General features: G+C 47.6%; 1 protein-coding gene across 14 annotated transcripts in view; it reads left to right on the top strand.

Moving 5' to 3' along the window:
* NTM (neurotrimin) overlaps window positions 1-17,877 on the top strand; it is a 969,594-nt gene extending 951,717 nt beyond the window's left edge. For 6 of the 14 annotated variants that reach the window (XM_039471027.2, XM_074400882.1, XM_074400883.1 and 3 more), the window contains 4 exons: window positions 2,085-2,236; window positions 5,266-5,301; window positions 11,245-11,277; window positions 16,107-17,877. In XM_039471027.2, coding sequence (XP_039326961.1) covers window positions 2,085-2,236; window positions 5,266-5,301; window positions 11,245-11,277; window positions 16,107-16,207 — 322 coding nt within the window. In that variant the 3' untranslated portion in view covers window positions 16,208-17,877. The other 8 variants (XM_074400886.1, XM_039471031.2, XM_003923499.3 and 5 more) reach the window with 5 other exon arrangements.
* The last annotated feature ends 789 nt before the right edge of the window (window positions 17,878-18,666 follow it).

Genomic DNA, 18,666 nt, shown 5'->3' on the forward strand with positions numbered 1-18,666 from the left:
CCTGAGAAACTGAGGCCTGGAAGCAGTGCAGGATGGAGGGATGGGTGCCGGCACAGAGAAGGGGAAAGTGTGTCCTCCCAGGACCTGCAGAGTGCTGCTGGCCCCCTGTGCTGTTTTTAGCTAAAGACATTTCAGAGCTGTCAAGCAGGAGCCTGTTTCCTGTTAAGTCTCTTCCCACTGCAGAGCTGAAATCTCATTCGCAGTTTGGTTATGAAGGGAAGGCTTCCTCCCCATGGTGGAGGAATGCTGTCAAAATGGCCAGTGGGATCAATCAGCCTGACTTGCTCACCGAATCCTCCTGGTGGGAGGTATGGACAGCACCCCCTAGAGGATCAGTATGTACATAACAAGCTGAAATGTGAAAGTGGCCTCTGGCTGCACAGCCGGATGCCTCATTCCATTTGGATGGTGCTAGCATTTTAATGAAGTCATGGACTCAGGCCAGTTCATTGCCCCTAGCTTTTGGAGAGGAAGGCTCCCAGAGGAACATCTACATAATGAAAAGCAAGGCAAGTCCGTCCAACCTATCTTCTGACTTCCCTGGAGGCAGATGTTGGGTTAGAACTCCAGCCAGAACTGGCCTCTCTTTTCTAATCAAAGTTACTGTAAGTTGCAGGAGTGGAGAAAATTATTCTGTAATTCCACAGAGGCAGGTCTTCAGATAATGACAAAGCAGCTGCCCTCTATGCCAAAAACATACTGTGACCCAGGGATGGGCAAGAGTCATCTATGTCTAACTCCATAGAAATACATTACACTGAATACCATTGTGTGGTCTACAAAGCATCTCCTCATCATTGTCTCGCTGAGCTTCACTTTCTCTTTCTGCCTTGAGAATTGATTTTCTCAGTTTCAGGACTCCAATAAGCATCCATTTGCCCCAAACCGTGTCCCCTGAATCTGTTCCGGTATGCTCCCACCATGACATTGTCTGCTTGCTACAAGGTGAACTCCAGCCAGGCCCTAGACAGGACACTTAGCTTTGTGTCCATATTCCCTGAGATCCTTCATCAGAAGGGATTTTTGCCTTAAGAGTATTCATCTTTCCCATAGCACAGAATCAGCTTCAGGGCAAGGATTACAAATCGTTTCAGGGAAAGTAAAAGATTGGCTTAAAGGTCATTCTAAGAAATGGGCATTTCAGAATCTTGCAGAGCAAGGTCAGTGGTGCCCATGATTGTTACAGGAATTGCTGTCAACAGCCTCCTGAGAAGGAGGACACATGCCTACTGACTCTGACAGCAGCTTTCTCCTTACCCTTTTATGTGTCCAGTAATAGAATCCATGGTTGTAAGAAGCATACCTAACTTCCCCCTACTAACTCCCTGTGGCATTCCTTTAGTGTCCCCTAGACCAACGCAAGTCCTTGTGGCTTACTGGCTGCTATTGTGGCAATCAGGGAGACTTTCCTGCCTCTAGAGGGACATATTCTTAGGAATCATTAATCCCTCCAAACTAATCCTCTATAATAGTCTGGGCAGATCACTCCTTCCAAGCCCTTCATGATCCCCTGATGAGTAAATGATGGTTTTCTCCTCTTCATAGCCAAAAAATTAAATATTATCTAGACGATGCCTCCGGTGCTTAAGGAGAAATTCAATTACCCAGGTGCTTGAGAAACATTTTTCATTCAAATTCCCGAGGTCGCTCTTCTCTCGGAAGTTTGAGGTTTTCATTTGCACGGCTGTCATCATCACCATCACCATCTTCGTTATCACCAGCATCTTCATCAAGTCCACCCTTTTGAGCACCTACTGCGTGAATCATCTTGCTCTGAATGCCACACAGCTGGGAGGGGGGATTTGTTGTGGTGTGGCTGACAGGGTACAAAGCAAGGATGAGAGGCTAGGGAGCCCAGATGTTCTGGCAGGAGCGTTCCTGGGCACATATGTGAAAATCAAGAAACGCGTGTCACTGTCTGTGAACTACTGCTATGTTATGGTGTGGCTGAGTGCATCAAACAGTGGTTATAATGGTGTCAGAAGGCAGACAAGGAGAAGATCACGAATCCCCCGGCCTATCCTATGCGGACGTATAACCATCTTGTTTTTTTTTTTTTTTTTTTTTTCTTTTGTTTCTCTCAGACTGATTGAAGGAAAGAAAGGGGTGAAAGTGGAAAACAGACCTTTCCTCTCAAAACTCATCTTCTTCAATGTCTCTGAACATGACTACGGGAACTACACTTGCGTGGCCTCCAACAAGCTGGGCCACACCAATGCCAGCATCATGTTATTTGGTGAGACTGTGCTCTGAGCTGGGCAAGAAGAGGGGAGACGGTGCGGAATGGGAGAACTGGGTGCGAGGGCCAGGGTCAGAGGTTAGCAGGACAGCAGTGGATGAGGAGAGGGAGGAAAAAGAGAGAGAGACACACAGAGAACGAAATAGAGGAAGAGAGAGGGAGACAGGAGAGACAGAGATAGACAGACACAGGGAGGAGGCAGAGAGAGACAGAAAGAGACAGACGAGACAGAGAGACAGTGTGCATATTTACAAAGCAGTGTATGTATAATACATGTGTACATATCAGAAGTGGGAAAACAAAAACGAAAAAGAATGTTCGTGTTTCATTCTACAATGGAAAAGATGCTGAGAAGGAGAAAGAGACTCTGGAATGCCAACGATATCATTCGATTTTTTTTTTCTCAGTGATGTCTCCTAAACGGACTGTGGGAATCATAATTAGGTAAAATAGTCAAGAGCTCAGAGGGTAACGTTTACTATTTCAGGCTTTGCTCACTGGCTTTGTGTTAAATTTTCCCTTTTCTGAAACTGTTTCCAGTCACTGGGATGTGAGGGGTCCCACCTTCATCATATATCTGGCTACTGTATTGATATCAGCGGCAAATGAGCGAGCTCCCTTGTAAACCCGATGCCTGCCCTTGCGAGCAGAGAGATGTGCAGACGTGAGCCTGCCTTCCTGATGGTGCCACCAGGCAGGGCTCCAGGCATCTCATCATGGCTCCATCCCTTGATGAACGCAGAGCCTCCGTACAGGCCACAGGATTAAATTCTGGTTGGCTTTCAGGCAAATTTCTTCATACCCTGACAAGTTCCTTGAGCTTAAGATTTTTCAGATCTGTTTCCCCAATCCCCCATGTTAACAGCACTCTTGAATGTGATGGGGAAGTAAGGGGATGCATTTGACAGATAACTGGCAAGAACACAACTTCCTTATATTCTGAGAACTTTGGCGATAATCGCAGAGCCCAGCCATGTGCCCCCGGTAGCAGCGTGTAGGGCTTGCTCCAAATCACGAGCCTGCACGGCTTCACCACACGATCTCTGCTTCCCTATTACATCCTCCCGCATTCTGCCCGGCACAAATAATAAAGCCCAGCTTTATCTGAGAGGGCCGGGAAGGAGAAAGCCGCCCTTGATCCCCGAGCCGGTGGCTCAGAATGGGCAGGGCTGTGATTCCAGTGGTTGATCTGTCTGGCATCTCGCACAGTGATGACCATAAGTGCCTCTCACATTTGTCAGGGCTTTTTGACTTTTTGGCAGGTGTCTGTCTGCATGAACAGAGACCAGGATTAGGAAGGAACAAACCCTTCCTTCCCTTGCCTTGCAAATATAAGGCTCCTCCTCAGTCTGTCTGCATGAACAGAGACCAGGATTAGGAAGGAACAAACCCTTCCTTCCCTTGCCTTGCAAATATAAGGCTCCTCCTCAGTTTCCCATTAACCCCTCCCAAGTCCTGCTCTCTGGCCACACAGCCCTCATCCTTACAGGGGTCATCTTCCCCACCCCACCCCGCCCTTAACTACCCTCTCCTGACTTGGTTGTGTGAGATGGTTCAGCCGTGGGCTTTATCACGACTGTCTACTTCCCCAGCTTCTTCCCCTTAAGCCATCTCAGGATGAGAATACGAAGAAGCAGCAAACATTTCTCGTAAGAGTTAAATAGATGGCATTTATGACAAGGAAAGCAGCGAAGCGTGGGTCATAAATATGCTCTTTTCAGCAGACGCACGTGTAGCAGTTAAAATATCTACTTCTCGGGACCCTCTGCCCCATGGGTCTGTCAGCATCTGCCCTGTGCTTCCTTTGGGACGTTTCTACCCCTGCCAGCTCTCTGGAGTTCAGGGTTTTCTAAAAAGGACATGAAAAAGTAATAGTATGTATTCAAATATGTTTAGAAAGACTGGGTCAAACCATGATGAATGGGGTACATGTGGGGATGTCCTTTAATGCCAGAAGTCTCGGAGCCTTGACGTGCTAAATCTCTAAAGAGAAAAAGTTTGTAGTATGTTTCAATCAGAAACCAATTAAATTTTTTAGCCTCCGTTGAGACATCATTCCTGAGGAGCCCATGGCAAGAAATGCTTCCCGGGTAACACAGTTCTGTGGAGCTCGCAACCCCCATTCCAGAGTGAGATGAGTATTTGCAGCCAATAGTTCAGATGTTATTGTGGCTCTTAGGTTCAATACTGAGGATCACCATCAATGAGGTCTTTTGACAAATAGGAATTTATTAGGGAATTTTCCCTGTCAGTTTCCATTAAAAGTCAGCAAGCACACTTGGGGCAGGTTGGAAAGCAGCATTTACTTTGTGTGAATTACAGACTTCTTGATGAAGTTTATTCTCCTGTGGCATTACAGAAAGCCAGAAAAATTATCATTTGGCCACTGACTTGTGCATAAACTGCACGCTGTGTCCATATGGCCTAGACATTGGGAAGTGAGGAATCCTGTTGCAAGAGACCGTAGTCCAGCGGTCTGGGGATCCTTAAGCCAAACAGGAGCAGGCTGTTCCTTCCCATCACAAGCACTCTAAGGTTTCAGGGTTTGCAGGGGCCTCTGAGAGTTCTGCTCCCACACTCTCCAGCACTCCCACAGTGCTCTGGGGAGCTTGTTCCTACTATGGTGCCCGGGGCAGATTCCTGAACGTGGTGTCCCAAGATGAAACAGTGGAGGCGGGGAAGTGGGGAACAAGTCTCATCTGGAAACAAACTTTAGTCCTTTGTTATCCAATTGGTAGCCTGCCTCAGCACAAATGAATGAATCCAACTGCACCAGAAAACGTACAGTGTGGCCAGCTCCCGCCCATCCCAGCCATGGCATTCAGTATGGAAACATAATGATGTCAGCGTTTCTCTCGCCACCCCTTGTCCTACCGCCTTCGGTCTCTGTCTTCCTTTTATTATACATTCCCCAGAAATGTCTGTGAAAGCAGTATACAAACTATATATTACAAATATATAGCACTGTATATAATCTATGTGTTTGTTCTCATTTTTCTCTCCTGTGTGTCCTTCAACCGATTTAGAACTAAATGAGCCTACGAGCTCAACTTTGTTGCAAGGTCAGTATCCTCCTTGCTTTATGTTTTGTCTCCCCTTCCCTCTACCCCAGAGCCCGCCTTCCTCGCTCCCTTTCCCCTGCTGTGCATTACCTGAAGCTCCTGTCTGTAAAGTGGCTTAGAAGATGGCAGTGGAAGGCTATTGAAGGAGGTGATTGGGAGCCAGGGAGACTTCAAGCTCCCTGTGCTCTGCTCATCCCTGGCTCACACTCCCCCAGGAGGGCTGGGAGGTGGAAGGAAAAGAAAGTATCATTAAAATCTCAAAGGCCAGAGATCAGCACAAAGGCACAGGTAGAGAGTGAGTCTGGGACCCGTAGGAAGATTACTTCAAATGACTGAGCAGGTTTCATAACAAGGATCTTATTGATGGCCCCTCAGCAGCAGAATCCGACACCAAGCACACTATGATTCAGATATTCTGTCCAATGTATCAACTGGCTTCCGAGGTTCTCCAAAGGAGGAAGATGTGCATGGCGCTGCAGGAGTGGCTGCCAATAGTCAGTGATTTCCAGGGGATGTCACTGAGGTCTAGTTGAGGGCCTGGCGTTTAGTGGTTCTTCGGTCTTGGGCAGGTCACTAAGCCTTCTTTAGCTCAATTTCCCCTTCTATACAATACAATTGATGTGCTTTATCCACCTTACAGAGTTGTCCCAACAGTCAGTAGAGAGTGCATAATACAAAGACTTTGAACACTGTGTGAGGTGCATGTTGAATTTCCATACCTAAACTGAAAGACAAGGACGCCCCCCCACGGAACATCATCAGGGTCCTTCACTCATTTCTCATCAGCCCCTTCTCTACCGTCCCTTTACCTCCTCTTCCACTTTCAGCCCTCCCCTGCAAATGTCTCCTGCATCTCTTCCCTGTCTTTGCACATCCCTTCTAATTTTTTCACTGACCTAGAGTGAGTGACTCATTAAGACTGTGACTAAGCATCCAGGCAAGTGGTGGAATAAAGCATGTGCCTCGTGCACTGCTCTCACCCTGAGGACAGTGCTGACCACAGCACTAGCCTTGCAGGAAGGCAGCTGTGAAACCAGGGAGGGGAATACTTCTCCCACCTTCCACCCCCGTCCCTTGACCTTCTCTCCCCACCTCACCCCACACCACCCTGTTCATCCACTCACATTCTGGCTTTGCAAACAGTCATGGGAGGATGGCTGTAGACTTCGGAGGTGGACTGGGAGATGAAGAGAAATGCATTACATGGAAAGCTGCTTGACAGATGAGGAAAAGTACCTTTATCATGGAAAGAGTGAGGGCTGCGTTACTCACCTTAGTGACGTATAGCACCACAGTGATGAGCCACGAGCAAGAAAACCAAACAAAGAAATAGAAAGGAAAAGTGAAGTCAATGGACTTACTCAGATTCAACCTATGATTCAACTTGCGTTTGCTGGACCTCCATGTGAGTGTATTCACAAACATAAAACAGAGAGCAATAGAAAAGTGGCTAACATATAGTACCAGGGAAGTGAGAGACCTGGAGCGTGGACATGCATTGCTATGGCTATGCTTTTGGAAGGACTGAGCTAATTCCGACTCCTGAGATCTTCGTTCTCAGAGGAAATCGTAGCTTTTGAAACTACGGTAGGGGTTTTTAACAAGATGGTATTTAACAGAAGGTGTATTCAGCTCACAGAGAGAACATCTTCCCATATCAAAGTCAACCATGGGAAAATCGACCAGAAACACCAACTAAACCAACGAGGTTACTTTGCCTGGTCACTGGGCATGGGACAAGGAGCAGGAGACGTTTTTATTAGACCCCATCTGCTGAGAAAAAGCTGGACTGCTCACTTCTCCCTTGTGAACTGATGAGTTTCAGTGAAAGGTTCTCTGTGCCAACTTGCTACTCTGATTCTTTGGATATGCTCAACTCCTCATCTCAGCAACCTTCTTGGGCATAGGAGAGTAGGCCAGGGAAGGAGGCTGTGGACATCTAAAATGTTCTGACAGTTGGATTAGGACAGTCTTTATTATAGGCGCTGGACTCTTGTACAAAGAGAAATATTTTAGAGAAAACAGCTCTTGCACCTGGGCTCATTTACCATGCTCATCTGTGTTCATTCCTCCACCTCCTTTGCTAGTCTTCAATACAACAGAGAGCTATCTATTTTCTCAGGAAATACCCTCCAAGTTATACTCAGCTTATCTCAGAAATACCAGGAAATATTTATATAAATGCATGTGTGTCCACTGACAGGGTACACTTGGCTTTCAGAGAAGTTCAAAGTTATTTTGCTACCCGATATCTGGATGGAGTAGAAGGATTTTGATAAGAGAATTTCGTTCTTCCTCAGCATTTTCTGCCACCATTGAGGTATTTTTCTGCTTCCCTTTTGCAAACAAAATAGATTGCATGTCACATCTCCTATTAATATTTGGTGGTGCAGGACTCTTATGGTGATAAATAAGGACTCAAGGATGTTCCACCATCCCTCACTGAACTTCTGTACAGGAAACTGAGTTTACAGTGCAAACTCAGCGGCTCCATGGCTGTTCATTTTCCACCCACTGGCCCTTCATCTTTTATCTACTAGGCATTAAGTCAGATTTGATGTTATCTATCAGTTGGGAAAGGTTGGCTGATTACTGTCTGTGAACCTCACAGTGACTGCCAAATCAATTTAATAAAGAATGGGGGACCAAAGTAAACTCTGCATATCAGAAATTCTACATATGCAACAGAAGAGATGATTGGTTTTTCCCTGCAGAGGATTAAAGACAGTTAATTAGGTCAGGTCATCCAGTAGTTAAGCATTCCTGTGGTATGTGTGTGTCTCAATATAAGGAACAAAAGAAATAAAATTCTCTCACCCTCTTGCCAGAAGGTTTATATATTCATTTTGACATGAAAACAGCCCTCCTCTGGCCACTGGAGCAAGACAACAGCCCTGTGCTTACCTGGACACTCGGATTCAGCTAAATTGGCTTTGCTGGCAAAAATATAACTTTCTGGATTGAGCAAGCATTGAATATTGACTCGGAGATAGGGTGGGACGGTTCTTTTTACTGTTGTTGTTTTTCTTTTTTTCCTTTCTTTTCTCCTCTCCCCTTTCCTCCCTCCCTCTCTTCCTTCCTGTCTTCCTCCCTCCCTCTCTTCCTTCCTGTCTTCCTCCCTCCCTCTCTTCCTTCCTGTCTTCCTCCCTCCCTCTCTTCCTGTCTTCCTCTCTCCCTCTCTTCCTTCCTGTCTTCCTCCCTCCCTCTCTTTCTTCCTGTCTTCCTCCCTCCCTCTCTTCCTTCCTGTCTTCCTCCCTCCCTCTCTTTCTTCCTGTCTTCCTCCCTCCCTCTCTTCCTTCCTGTCTTCCTCCCTCCCTCTCTTCCTGTCTTCCTCCCTCCCTCTCTTCCTGTCTTCCTCCCTCCCTCTCTTCCTTCCTGTCTTCCTCCCTCCCTCTCTTCCTGTCTTCCTCCCTCCCTCTCTTCCTGTCTTCCTCCCTCCCTCTCTTCCTTCCTGTCTTCCTCCCTCCCTCTCTTCCTGTCTTCCTCCCTCCCTCTCTTCCTTCCTGTCTTCCTCCCTCCCTCTCTTCCTTCCTGTCTTCCTCCCTCCCTCTCTTCCTTCCTGTCTTCCTCCCTCCCTCTCTTCCTGTCTTCCTCCCTCCCTCTCTTCCTTCCTGTCTTCCTCCCTCCCTCTCTTTCTTCCATCCTTCTTTCTTCCTTGACAACATATTTTCCCACCCTCCCCGACTTATCGTTAATACACCATTAACAAAGGAATCAATTCAATTTCAGTCAAGGTCTTTGTGTGGAAAATACATGCTTGAATTTTCAGGGACGGTTTATGTTCATGATAGTCAAGTTGTTACTCAAAGACTTGAGCTTGTGGCCAGCACTACCTTTGGTAGCTGAAGCAAGGCTCTTGCTTCTGGAAGCTGGACACCACACACCCTGAACAGAAGCACCTCAAGCATGGCACAGAGGACAATGCCAGCACGTGCGCCTTCTCCTTCGTACCAAAGCAAGGGGGGTGGACTGGAGAGAGCATGATGAACTTAGAGTATACACGAAAATATCCTGGCATTCCCCCACCCCCATTGTGGTGGGGTACAAGTGGGATCAGAAGGACACTCTCATTAACTGGGAGCGTTGAACCCTCACTACCTGGAAAAGCCCCAGGATGAGTTTTTGCTAAAGTCAAGGATGAGCATCAAATTATTCTTTACCTCTATGGATACTAAAAAGAGTTGGCCGTCTTTCAAGTAGTATGTGTTAGAGATTCAGAAAAAGAGGAAAAAAAAAAAAACTCATCTGGATGGAATAATTAAGCCGAAGTTTTTTTTTTGTTGTTGTTGTTGTTTTCATGTCTTTGCTTTATAGAAAACTTCTGGTATTTCCAGCAGGAACTTGTGCTTTCAATGCATTCTTCTTTCCGATAGTCGCAACTGCCGGATGGAAGCACCTCCTCCAGCACAATCGGAACCAGCACTCCCATCACTCCCAGGATAACCTTCCCCAAACTGCTTGTGGTTTGGGGGTAAAAGTTTTATGACTACTTTATCTTCTCAAGTCTGTCTTCAGTCCATCCTTCCTCCTTCCAGTTATCTTTTTTCCTTGGCACAGAGAGACTCAAAAATCATTGGTACCTAAATAAGACAATTAGTGCAAATAGCTCCTCCTCCTCCTTAGCTTCTGAACTTGTTTCTGGGGCTCAGCAAGGACTTCAAGGGCCCGTCCGTGTTAAATGCACAGGCAACATGGTGTCCTCACCCCTGGCTTTTCTCTACCATCCTGCTGTACATCAGATATTTTCTCAATCACAAAACTTTTGATCGTAGATAAACCCTTTACCTCTTTGTACCTTCAGGGTAGCATCTCAAGGTCGTTAATGGCCACTTAAATCAAGAGGGATATCATATGTCAGGTGACTTTAAAGAATAGACTGAGGGCCTGAATGCACAGGTATGTATTCGTCTGACTTTGAACAAATGTTTTAGTTGCTTTTAGGATGAGTTATATCTAGGTTGTCTGTCTGTATGTGAGGACCTTTGCACAGAGAACATAGACTCCCAAGGTATCGCTTTGATGCAAAAAGCTTTAGTGCCATTCACCACCATCTCTGTATCCATGGTGAGCAGCAAAGAGGGGAAGAAGAGATTAGAGAACATTCTAAATTCAGGCCAAACAAGGCATCTACCATCAACAGAAAAGGTGGAGGAACTCTGTAGGTTGTTCTGCCAGTTGAAGCTGGTGAAATAGAGATCTTTCACAGTGTAGGCAGCAGAGAAGGGCTAGCATCCCAGCGTTTCTACAGGGAGGTCCCAGCAAGTGAGACTAGCAGCACAGGGGTAGGTCCTACAGCTGCAGGCTGCCCAGAGAGATGAGGCTTTGTGGCACTTGGTATTGTCCAGCTCCTCAAGGAAAGTCAAGTATCAGTGGTTTGGGCTCCTCTGGAACATAGCTTACTCACCAGTATTTCTAAATACTTGGCTAAATGCCAGTCAAACTTTTCCATTTGAAACACAGCATGAGCACCTACCTCCAAATGCTGTAGTATAAATCCGTATGCAGCAATCACCTTTATACTTAAGGCCTACAGGCTTCGGCGAATTAGAGGATAGTCTGAAGACCAAAGAAAGAAAGTTGTTCTACAAAAGAGTTTCGGTTTGGTGCCTCAGGCCCCAAAGGTGCAACTGTGTCACCCGCTAAAATCAGGCGGGTATCTTGGCTCTGCTTCCATCTGTGGTCCAATCTGACTGTCATGCACGGTCCTTCTCCAGCCACCTGTTCACCTCTTATGGTAACTGGCTTCCCAAGTAAACCAGAAAACCAGAGGGCAGTCCCATAGGAGGGCTGGGCAATGGTCAGGACAGCAAGGTATGTGTGCAAGAGGCCCAGGGAAGCTCCTGCTCCGGGAGCACCAGCTTCTTCCTAAAATCTTCTGATGGCAAAGTGAGCATCTCCATCTTCTTTCGACCTTAACAGTGGCTTGTTTTTAATTTCTTTTAGAAGTGAAAACTACAGCTCTGACCCCTTGGAAAGGTTGGTATATGGTTCAGGCAGCTGCTGCCTCGGTGGGTGTGGGGTATGTAAGACTCTTCACCTTCTTTCCACATGCCTTCTTTCCTGAGCTAACTCCAGGAAGCAGCCCAGAGGGAGCCTGGACCTTGGGCCATCTCTGTGTCAATTTAGATTAACCCCGTCCCCAAGGACCTCCAATCCTTCCTGGGTAGATCCCACTTGCAGCAGCCTAACTTCTCTTTGCTGGCAGCACTAATGAGCACCTGTCAGTGCTGAGAATAGCTCCAGCTCTGGGCTCCTCTGCACCAGGCCTGCCTCTTTCCTCACACGGATGCTCTAATGCAGCGATGTTCGCAGACCTTGGCCCCGCATGCTGCCCTTGCTTACACCGTTCTCTCTCTCTCTCTAACTTGGAGCTGGAAGGGAAGCGTTGGGAGGGAGGGGCAGATGGGAGGAAGGGGGAGGTTCTTGGGTGAGTCACTTGGCTACGAATAAAATGCATCTTATTTGAAGCTTTCATTCCTGCCAGATGTTTCCGATGGATAATTGACACTCATCACAGTTCTCTGGGACCCTAACTGTCCCGGTAATTAGTCTCTTTAGGCCTCTGCAGCTCTCTAATGAGATAGAGGCAATAAAGGCATTCACTGTGGAGTGGAGGCGTGGCTGAATGAAGAACAGAGACCTCATCTCCATGGCCTGTGTCACTAGGCAGATGGGCTGAGCTGTCGCTCTGGCCAGCACTGGCTCTGAGAGGGCCTCGCTCCCAGGGTGCTGTGATCCATGCCCGCCTGGACCTAAGGTCTTCATCTCATGGAAGACTTCCTCATAGCATTCCTTCAGTGTGGGATCGCCTGCGGGACCCAGCCACACACCTGTGGTTCCCACCTTAACCTGTACCCAGGAGGAGCAGGCCGTGCGGCCACACTCTCTTCTCTTGATTCTCTGAAGGTGCATCTCTGAGATAGTGGGAAACTACTTGCATTTGAAAACAGAAGTCAAGAAACTTGGGAAAGTCACTTAAGCTCTCTGAAGTTCAGTTTCCACGTTAGAAAGGGAGGTAATAATTCTCTTCTCCTACATGAGTGTCATTAAGGTGCTATGATAGCTTTCCAAATGCAAGCACTCTGTCTGAAATCCTAATTGACTTGGCTTTACTTCTGTGTAGACAGCCACTCAGCCATAGGAATTCTCAGTAACTTGTACTGGATTTAGTTAGAGACAAGGAGGAAAGACACTTGGAAGAGAAAATTGAGGTAAGGAAGAGGGCAAGGTACAAAAAAGTTTTTGTTTCGTTTTCTTCAAGTATAATCGTAAGCAAAAGAAAAATACAAAGACAAATAAATATGGATATGTCAGCATGAATGGCAGCGCCCCTTCCTTCTTTCATCAGATGTTGGTTGAATACCTGCCATGGGCCAATGAGATACAGACTCTGCCCTTGAGGAGCTTACTGCACAGAGGACAGAGGAGGAAATGCAAATAAATTAGACAATAATTTATTAGGAAATACAAATAAGGTAGACAAAGAGAATTATCACACTGGATGGTAAGTATTTTATGGCACTGAGCAAGCCAGGGAAGGCTGCCTGGAAGAGGTGTCTGAAGGCTGGAAGAGGAGCTGAAATGAAGAAGAATGATATGCATGAGGAACATTTCAGACAAAGGGGAGAGTGTGTCAGAGTAGGCAAAAAAGACCTGCCCCTGTGTGCACACATGTGGCTGTGTCGTAAGGGGCAAGGGCAGCAAACTAGCTGTGTCAAGAAGACGCACCACGGATGCAGATGGCAGGCACGTCACGAAACGTAACGCTCGTTCCGCTGAGAAGTTGGGCTTGGTGTTAAGCTGTTGGACTCAAATAAATGAGGAATGTGATCGATTTGGAGCAGAAACATCACCCTGGAATGAGCATAAAGAATAAATTCCAGGTGGCAAGGCCCAATTTGTGAACATTTGGGAATGGAAAGATGAGATGGTGCAGGCTGTCTCCTGAGAGGACGAGTGGGTGTGGAATGCCCCCGCCTTGGGGCTACCCGTTTCCTTCTCCTTCTGTCCAGCTTGGTCCAGGTGCGGTGTCCTGGATGTGCTGAAGAGCCAGACAGGTTCAGGGGTGGCGAGTGCATGTACCTGTGGTGTGGGCTGCGGCGGGCAGACAGGATATGATCACATAGTCAATGCCAGCTCCTCACCAGCCTGAGATGGAGACGGAGAGATTCAGAGGGGCCTTCGGGCTTTTCCTAGATATACTAGAAGCAAGAAAATGGCTGGCAGGCGCTCGGTGACCTTTTTCTGTCTTCCATAGGAAGAATTTTCTAACACAACAGGCCAGGGCTCATCCCTACAGGCATTCTGTATTGCTTCCCAGCAGGGAGCAGAACCACAAAAGAACTCTGAGGGGCATAGCAAGAAGACCAAACAGGCACCCGGGGAGAGCGCCTGGCATAGCTGCAGGGCTATTGAGATGTGCCACAGGGGGTGTTTGCCCTATCTCAGTCGTCTCTGGAGCTGCAGAGTCCCCAGCCTGGAAACAAGGTTTCAGCGTTTCCTTACATGGTAACCACGCCAGGCCCCTGCTGGGCTGAACACCTGGCTGTGGTATTCTCCTCCCTGGAGGCTTCCACTGGCTGGTCAGGATGCAAGGAGGGAGTGAAGGAGAGAGGAGAGGACATCTCAATGCAGGGAAGTGGCACTTGTTTTCCGTCTCTCATACCCAAGGCATCTTCGTAGCCATTGGCAGGGAGTGGGAGACGGGAGGCGGGGTGTGTGGGAATTGAATGGAAAATGGATTTCAAAGATGTGCATGGGTGATCAGGAGAGCAAAAACACAGAGGAGTGTGCTGATGATTGTGTGTCCTGCCAGGAGTTCAGCACGCCAGTGTGTAAGACACGTGTGGCATTGCACTGTGTGATGCAGGCGTGTGAAGGTAGAATGTGACTACTGACTTGCTGAGGCAAAACGTGAGAGCTGGCTTCCACAAAGGCCCACTGGGCCACGTGGACTCAGAACCACCCTTGTCATCTTAGAGTCCTCAGCCTCAGGCACCAAGAAGGGCCTGGGTGGAAAGAATCCTGGAGGTGCCAGACTTCCTCAGGGAACTCTTCCTCTTCATCTCACCCTTGAAGGCATAGGGTGGAGGCTTCTCTCCTTTGATTCCAGAGACTGTGCTGTGTAGATGGCAAAGAAGGAGTGTCTGCTGATGGTTTTTGTGGACACAGTGTTTTTAGATTCTAGAAGACACAACCAGTTAGTGATTGATCCTAAATGACAAGCATGTCTGGGTTGAAATGTAAGTCCTCGGGAGTTTTGCAGGAATGCTCCTTGGTCACCTGTATCCCAGCATGGATGCCTTTGGTTTTGTGTTTTCTCCTTTCTGTAGGGTAGAGAGGAGAATAAGCATCCCCTGGGCTTCTCAGCCTGGGGATCTGCACCGCTGAGAAGTTGTGGCCTTAGGGATACTACAAATCACCAGGGAAACATGAGGTTGATGACCTGTTGCATTTCAATCTTGTGGCTACTATTCAGCCACTGCCCCTAAAGTAGAGATTTATCCCAAAAGGCCAAGGCATAAAGTCATGTGGGCAGTGCCTTCAGGCTGGGAGTTCTAGACATGCTGGAATAATACCACATGGAATCGAAAAGCCTGTTTTGATTTTGAATTACTTTAGCCAGAAATGTCTCCAACGCTGAGGATCCGAGTCAGGCAGGCAAGTTCTGGCTTTCCTCCTTATTCCCTACCCCAGGAGGACATGGACTCAGTGAGGCCACCAGCTTTAAATACCTCTACTAAATTGAATGCAATGGAGCATGCCAGAGCACGTTCAGTCTGAGAAGGTGGCCTGGCTCCTTGGACCTAATTCATTCAGTCATCCAAACTTAGGTACCCTACAGGAGTCAAAGCTCCACTGGTCATGTGGTTTCTTGGCCACAAGGGCCGAGGTAGCCAGAAAGCATGTGTTCCAGAACAGTAGGGAAGCTGCTGGGGAGCTGTACCACCTTGCAGTTCTCTTAGCCTCTGTGTTTGTCTCCAACTCAAAGAGCATCTCTTTGCTGACCATGTCGGTGTGTGCCTCACAGGGGAAGGTGCCCCCACCTCCCCACTGAAGGACATACACTGGGGCAGGTTGTGCATCCCAGTGTCCTCATTAATCTCCAGTTACATCCACATGAACAGGAAGGTTTCCTGTTTCTTTCTTTGATCTCACCTCCATCCACGTGGGCTGGCGTTGGCCTCACAGGCATGTAATTCTTGAGCTTCATCTGCTCTTACCCCATCCAGATGGGGAAGAGGTCAAATGCTCCAGGTGGAACCCTGGTGCCCTGCCCTGACATAGAGTGATTGGCAGGATGGCCTCTGTGCCTGAGGCAGTAGCAGCAGCAGGCAGACACATTGTTGGGGCCACAGGCCAAGCAGCTGGAGGGTGGGTGAGTGTGTCAGGCAGGCAGTGCTCGGAAGTGGATGGGTGATGAGGCACACGGTGCAGGAGTCTGCCTTTATTAAAGCTCTGTGTAGGATATTAGTGAGTCTGCAGCCTTCTTGAATTTGAGCCTGAGCCATGGCGTTTGCGTGTTACGACACAGTAAGGAAGAAGGCCCAGGACACTTTAACCTGAGCCTCATGCTCTCTGCTTGCCGGGGAAGGCTTCCTGTTACATAGTGTATGTGTCTGGGGGATGTGAGTCATAGAACGTTCACTTCTAATGCTGGGGCTGGAACACCACGTGTTTCACTTAGAGGGACACCTCACCAGAGGCAACACCTCACCAGGGGCAAGGCTGAATGACCAGGCATTCACCGGGCTTTCCTTCCATTTTCTCCCAGGCCACTCACGGCGAGTGTGTTCTTTCCACAGGCCCGGGCGCCGTCAGCGAGGTGAGCAACAGCACGTCGAGGAGGGCAGGCTGCGTCTGGCTGCTGCCTCTTCTGGTCTTGCACCTGCTCCTCAAATTTTGATGTGAATGCCACTTCCCCACCCGGGAAAGGCTGCTGCACCACCACCACCGACACAAGAGCAACGGAACACCGACAGCAACCAATCCGATATGTTCAAATGAAATTAGAAGAAACACAGCCTCATGGGACAGAAATTTGAGGGAGGGAAACCAAGAATACTTTGGGGGAAAAAAAGTTTAAAAAAAAGAAATTGAAAATTGCCTTGCAGATATTTAGGTACAACGGAGTTTTCTTTCTTTTCCCAAATGGGAAGAACACACACCCGGCTTGGACCCACTGTAAGCTGCATCGTGTGACCTCTCTGGTGCCAGTGTGAGCCAGGGCTCAGCCGCTCTGCCCACAGAGTGCCCCTACGTGGAACATTCTGGAGCTGGCCATCCCAAATTCAATCAGTCCATAGACGAACAGAGTGAGACCTTCCGGCCCAAGCGTGGCGCTGCGGGCACTTTGGTAGACTGTGCCACCACGGTGTGTGTTGTGAAACATGAAATAAAAAGACAGAGAAAGAAAGAAAAAGGAAAAAAATAAGACCGTCCAACAGCAACAACAATCCCACAAAAAAAAAACAGTCACAAAAGACACCATTAAACTTTTTTTTTCTCATTTTACTACATGGACATCATGGATAACAAGGGATTCTGACTCATTATTAATTTTATTAATTATATTTTCTGATATGAGTCTAGAACTTAGTGCAAAAACAAGACAAAACTAAAAAATACACAACTGAAAGGGTGAAGAGAAGTATGTTTGTTAAACAGTAAAAATGAATAGTGTACTTCTTAACTAGGTTTACAACTGGTGGACCACACACCAGGCACTAATCACCTGGTGAGGATTTGGCATATCCACCAAAAACACATCCGACTTAACCAACATCTCCACCAGCGCTACAGATTCCTCCCGATTCTGGCATCTCATGCAGACAATACTATGCTCTCTACACACTGTTTAGAAATGGAAAGGTGATCTGCACTGTATCTTGGGTTTGTTAGCTATGCTTCTTTTGATGACATATATTATACAGTATATATATACATATATTTTTTTTGTTAGAGTTCTAGCCATTTTATTTCTCCGCAGGGTCCTTTCTCAGACATTACTGCATGCTGTATATGGCGTTAGCTGTGTGTTGATCTTCTAAAAGATGATAGAGTTTACTGGTAATTGTGTAATCAGCTCCTGCCTTTTTACTTTCTTGGGTTCTTTACATGTCAGAGACATTGATAAAAAGTGAAAAGAGAAAAAAACCCGACTAACACCAGGCGCAGCATCTTTCCAGGTGTGGCCCTGCACGTAGGCCGCCCCTGGTGGCCCGTTTTTCCATCCTGCCCTGCGGCATTAACAGACAGCAAGCAACTGAACAAGGAGGACCATCAGGACCTACTTGCTTTAGCCCATGATGGGAATCTCTGATGCCTTTGTGACCACTGGAGAGTTCAATCCTCTTGGTTTATTTTATTTAATTTCCCACCTTTGTGTGAGTGTGTATGAAAGAGAAGAAAATGCAATTTTTAGGTAATCTTTTTTTTTTCCCTCCCCCGAAAGTCTGGGAACCAGAGAGTCCTCGGGGAGGGGTCCTGGATGTGATGAGGGAAAGTGGGATTGGGGGACCGGGGAGGGTGGGGTTGTCTCTGACTTGACATTAAAAAGTGTTCCATGTCCCTCTTCACCTGGTGTGGTACCTCATTCTACAGCGGTACGGGGTCACAGCCTGCCTGGCTCAGGTTTGAAGAATGGGGGAGGACGGGCTCTTAAATCCTCCCAGGGTGGAGGGGTGGCAAGTGCTGAGATGACAGACAGGAAGGACATGCGACCTCCTCCATCCCCTGACAGGGGCAAGGTGAGGGTCATCTGATAGGGATTGCGTTTCCAGTGCCTTTAGGAGGTCCTGGCCAGGGCTGCCAGTGTCCGGTGTGTGCTCAAACATCTCACCACACAATGTGGGCAAAGGTCAAGTCTAGTCGGGGAGAAGACTTCAGGCCCGATTATTTCTGTGAGGCAGCAGAAAGTCACTGTCACAGAAAACAAGCAAGAAAACCCCCAGGAGCCAAAAACAATCTCCCCTCAACACAAAACAAAACAAAAAACAGAAAGCCAACTTGTAACATTGTGTGTCTGGTTTTAAATAATCTCAAACCCCATCAACCAGTCCTCCAAACCCGACCTCCAAGCCTCACCTCTAGCCACATAAGAGGAACCCAGAGACAGAATTGGGTCTGAGCCAAAACAACTCAGGAATGACAGCACTTGTGTTTCCAGGTCATCTCCACCTGAGAGGAACCAGGGAGGATTGGGATGGAGCTTTGTCATTTCCAGCTGCTTCCGGCAAAACTGAAGAAAGCTATTGACTTCACCTTTTGTTGTGTCCTTCTACCCTTTCACCCTAAACCTGCCCATATCCCAGCTGCCCCAGGATTTTCCTGACAGCAAGGTCTGGAACTACCTGGCCAAGCCTC

This window comes from Saimiri boliviensis, chromosome 6 (genome assembly GCF_048565385.1).
Source record: "Saimiri boliviensis isolate mSaiBol1 chromosome 6, mSaiBol1.pri, whole genome shotgun sequence".
Classification (NCBI taxonomy): domain Eukaryota; kingdom Metazoa; phylum Chordata; class Mammalia; order Primates; family Cebidae; genus Saimiri; species Saimiri boliviensis.